This window comes from Cydia splendana, chromosome 18 (genome assembly GCF_910591565.1).
Source record: "Cydia splendana chromosome 18, ilCydSple1.2, whole genome shotgun sequence".
Classification (NCBI taxonomy): domain Eukaryota; kingdom Metazoa; phylum Arthropoda; class Insecta; order Lepidoptera; family Tortricidae; genus Cydia; species Cydia splendana.
Window position 1 is genome coordinate 18,601,499 of NC_085977.1, and position 3,743 is coordinate 18,605,241.

Below are 3,743 nucleotides of genomic sequence, written 5' to 3' on the forward strand. Positions count from 1 at the left end.
TTCATATTAATAACATTCACAAGATATAATGAACGTTTGCTATAACATCAAAAACAATATTTTTATTAGGAATAACGGTCAATTAACATAATATTCATTTTGTATAATGATTTTTTATATAACACTCAAATACTCTAAATTCAGTTTATATAACATACATAACGTATATCGATCATAGTATATACTATCTTTTAGTATAATGATTATAAAATATAATAGCGTATGATATACTGAATAGGTTATAACTCCTACCCTATACAAAACAAGCTGTTGCCAGAAAAGTAGGTTAGGTTAGGTTAGAACTGCGACCCCTACAGAAAACAAACTGCTGCCAGAAAAGTAGGTTAGGTTAGGTTAGAACTGCGACCCCTACAGAAAACAAACTGCTGCCAGAAAAGTAGGTTAGGTTAGGTTAGAACTGCGACCTCTACAGAAAACAAACTGCTGCCAGAAAAGTAGGTTAGGTTAGGTTAGAACTGCAACCTGTACAGAAAACAAACTGCTGCCAGAAAAGTAGGTTAGGTTAGGTTAGAATTGCGACCCCTACAGAAAACAAACTGCTGCCAGAAAAATAGGTTAGGTTAGGTTAGAACTGCGACCCCCACAGAAAACAAACTGCTGCCAGAAAAGTAGGTTAGGTTAGGTTAGAACTGCGACCCCTACAGAAAACAAACTGCTGCCAGAAAAGTAGGTTAGGTTAGGTTAGAACTGCGACCCCTACAGAAAACAAACTGCTGCCAGAAAAGTAGGTTAGGTTAGGTTAGAACTGCGACCTCTACAGAAAACAAACTGCTGCCAGAAAAGTAGGTTAGGTTAGGTTAGAACTGCAACCTGTACAGAAAACAAACTGCTGCCAGAAAAGTAGGTTAGGTTAGGTTAGAATTGCGACCCCTACAGAAAACAAACTGCTGCCAGAAAAATAGGTTAGGTTAGGTTAGAACTGCGACCCCCACAGAAAACAAACTGCTGCCAGAAAAGTAGGTTAGAACTGCGACCCCTACAGAAAATAAACTGCTGCCAGAAAAGTAGGTTAGGTTAGGTTAGAACTGCGACCCCTACAGAAAACAAACTGCTGCCAGAAAAGTAGGTTAGGTTAGGTTAGAACTGCGACCCCTACAAAAAACAAACTGCTGCCAGAAAAGTAGGTTAGGTTATACAATACGAGCATTATGCATTTTGGTGTTAGATGTATTGAGTAATATACATTATAAATCAGAGATATTATGAACGTTATACATAATGATCGTTAGATACAATGATATTATACTTAAATAACGTTATACTTAACAAAAATAGATATTTTGATGTTATATATAACGTTCGTTATACACCTTGAACGGTATACAAAACAAACTTATACAATATGAGCGTATATAATATGAATATTATAGTATAAGTTCTTATGTCTTATATTACTTACCCGACCTAGATATGTTAATCTCGCGAAATATTGCCGGTTCTTAGTTTTACTTGTATATAGCGTTATCTACCTAAAATTCTGTAAAAATAAGCAAAATTAAATAAAACTATAAACCTGTTTTCCAAAAAAATGTAAGACGGCTTCACTGCGCTGTATCATATCAATCAATGTGGATGGAATATGTAAACTTACACGGAATTAAAACAATTATTCAAGTAATTAAATATGGTTTATTTTTTGCTATCTCCTTTTTGGCTTTTGCATTTCTTCTTAGGTTCATCCGTACGTTTTCTTTTTTTTAAACCTTTTGGAGTCTGTGTCGACTTTTCCATTGCCTCTTCAGGCGATTCAAATTCACACTTTACAATGATTTCATTTGGAACAGCACTTTCTGTATACTCCTTCAATCCTTCTTCTTCTTCAGCTGACAATGCTTCTCGTGGTTCAGTCTTTATTATTTCTATATTTAATTCGACACATTCTGTTTTTACTGATATCATTTCTGCATCTTTGACCTGTGAACATATGGCTTGGGTTGAAGATGACCCCGCATTGACGTCTGTGGATGCTGTTGAACCTTCTTGTATATCATTAGCTAGTAACAATGTCGGGATGGCGCCCCTTTTCAGGGTTTTGAGCATTTTTATTTGCGAGTCGTCGAAATGTGCGCAGCAAACGCAGTAGGAACTTTTTTTCAAATTGTCTTTTTCTAACATGTCCTCTCTGCCGAGTAGTGTCAACCATTTTTTGCACCTGTAACAAACAAGGGACACAAAAATAAGGTAATTTAAAAAAATATACTGTTTCGGATACACCTGACTTGAAAAATGTTGAAATGGGAAGTGGGTCTAATTTAGCTTGCAAGATTTGACCCAAAATAACATAATTTTAAATAAATAAACATTCAAGTTGCTATATTGCAAATACTTAATTACCGTAAAACGGGGTGAGTAGGTTTCACGGGGAGAAGTGGGTTATGAATGGGGAGAGAAGGTTTGAGAGGGGGGTGAGAAGGGATTTTAAGGCTACTGCTACAAAAATAATGTATTCCAATTTAAAATGGAGCTATAGTAATACGCATAATAAAAAAAATCGATCCTACAATCTTCCAAAATCACCTTTCTATGAAAACCCCTCTCACCCCAAATACGAGGCACTACGGGGTGAGGTGGGTTTTCCTCTTTATCGTCAAAGTTATGAAATGGAACTACCCAAAATAAAATAAAATTTAAAATACAAACGTCCGGAACACTTATTACTCGTATATACATCATTCAGTTTTCATATGTAAAAATAAAATGTTATCGAGGTTTGAATTTCAGTTTTACCCTACTCACTCCATTTTACGGTAAGTACATGAAAGCTTAATAAAAAAGCCAACACTGCTCTTACATTATGTTGCCAGCTCGAATGGCCTTGAATGTCAGCGTCGGTCGCAGTGTTCAAAATAGTCTCCACAGTATTTTTTTAGCTACGTTTTAGAGACCTATTCTAATATCCTATTTATGTTGAACTAAAAATGTGACTGGTGAAGTCAACAAGGCGGATAAAATGATTGTCAACCTGGGGGTGAAATGATAATTATTACAGATGGCGATTATTGTTTAATATCCTAAGCTAAGGACATACATATCTGGTGTAACAGTGAGCGTTTTTTTAATAAAACTCAAAAATTTTAAGCGATTTATAGTCAATACCGGGATCCCGGGATCCCGGTATTTGGAAGCCCTAGTTTGAATCAATATGTGTTTGAGAAGGAGAAATGATCAGAATAATAATTTACCTCTCGACCTCTTCCTCCGACTGACCCGTCGGTACCGCGAAGAACGTACAATCTGAATTCTTATCGTTGTTGAAACACCCAGCCGCGATGCAGTATTTACTTGCCTTTTTAACCCTCGTCTCCGATTTACCCATTGTTTTTTGTATTACTTAGGTACCAGATTCTGAAGCAATCGTTCGATTGACCAAAATTACTCAATCAACGTTCATATATCGGACAAATTGAAGCAATCACACGGTCTTTTTAGTATTTAAATACAAAATGAGCAATAAAAACGTTCAATAATGAGTGACGCGAACGTTAACTAGCGAAGTAGCGACTAAAGAACGTGCATCACGCGGCAGCGCGTGGCAACCACTGACGAGCACCAGACGCGGGGCCGCGGGGACGGGGCGACGCCGACGCGGCGAGATTACGGGAGTGACGCGTGGGGTATATTTATTGTGTAGTATTAAACGCGAAGCTTGCGGTCCGAAGCCGAAGCAGTGTGTGGCAGTGGCAAGTGACAACCACTGATGAGCACCGTACGCGGTGCCACGG

General features: G+C 37.5%; 1 protein-coding gene across 1 annotated transcript; it reads right to left on the bottom strand.

Annotated features, from left to right (window-relative positions):
* Positions 1-1,650: 1,650 nt before the first annotated feature.
* Positions 1,651-3,539, bottom strand: LOC134799711 (uncharacterized). The gene is made up of 2 exons (XM_063772146.1): positions 3,204-3,539; positions 1,651-2,173 (listed from the first exon to the last, which is right to left on the bottom strand). Exons 1-2 carry the CDS (start codon positions 3,335-3,337, stop codon positions 1,651-1,653), a joined length of 657 nt encoding a protein of 218 aa, XP_063628216.1. The 5' UTR covers positions 3,338-3,539.
* Between the last annotated feature and the right edge of the window lie 204 nt (positions 3,540-3,743).

What these genes read in the sequence shown, in the direction of transcription:
- LOC134799711 (XM_063772146.1), bottom strand. Translation starts at nt 3,337, where the DNA reads ATGGGTAAATCGGAGACGAGGGTTAAAAAGGCAAGTAAATACTGCATC. An exon ending in TCGGAGGAAGAGGTCGAGAG is followed by an intron (nt 2,174 to 3,203) that starts GTAAATTATTAT and finishes TGTTTGTTACAG; the next exon opens with GTGCAAAAAATGGTTGACAC.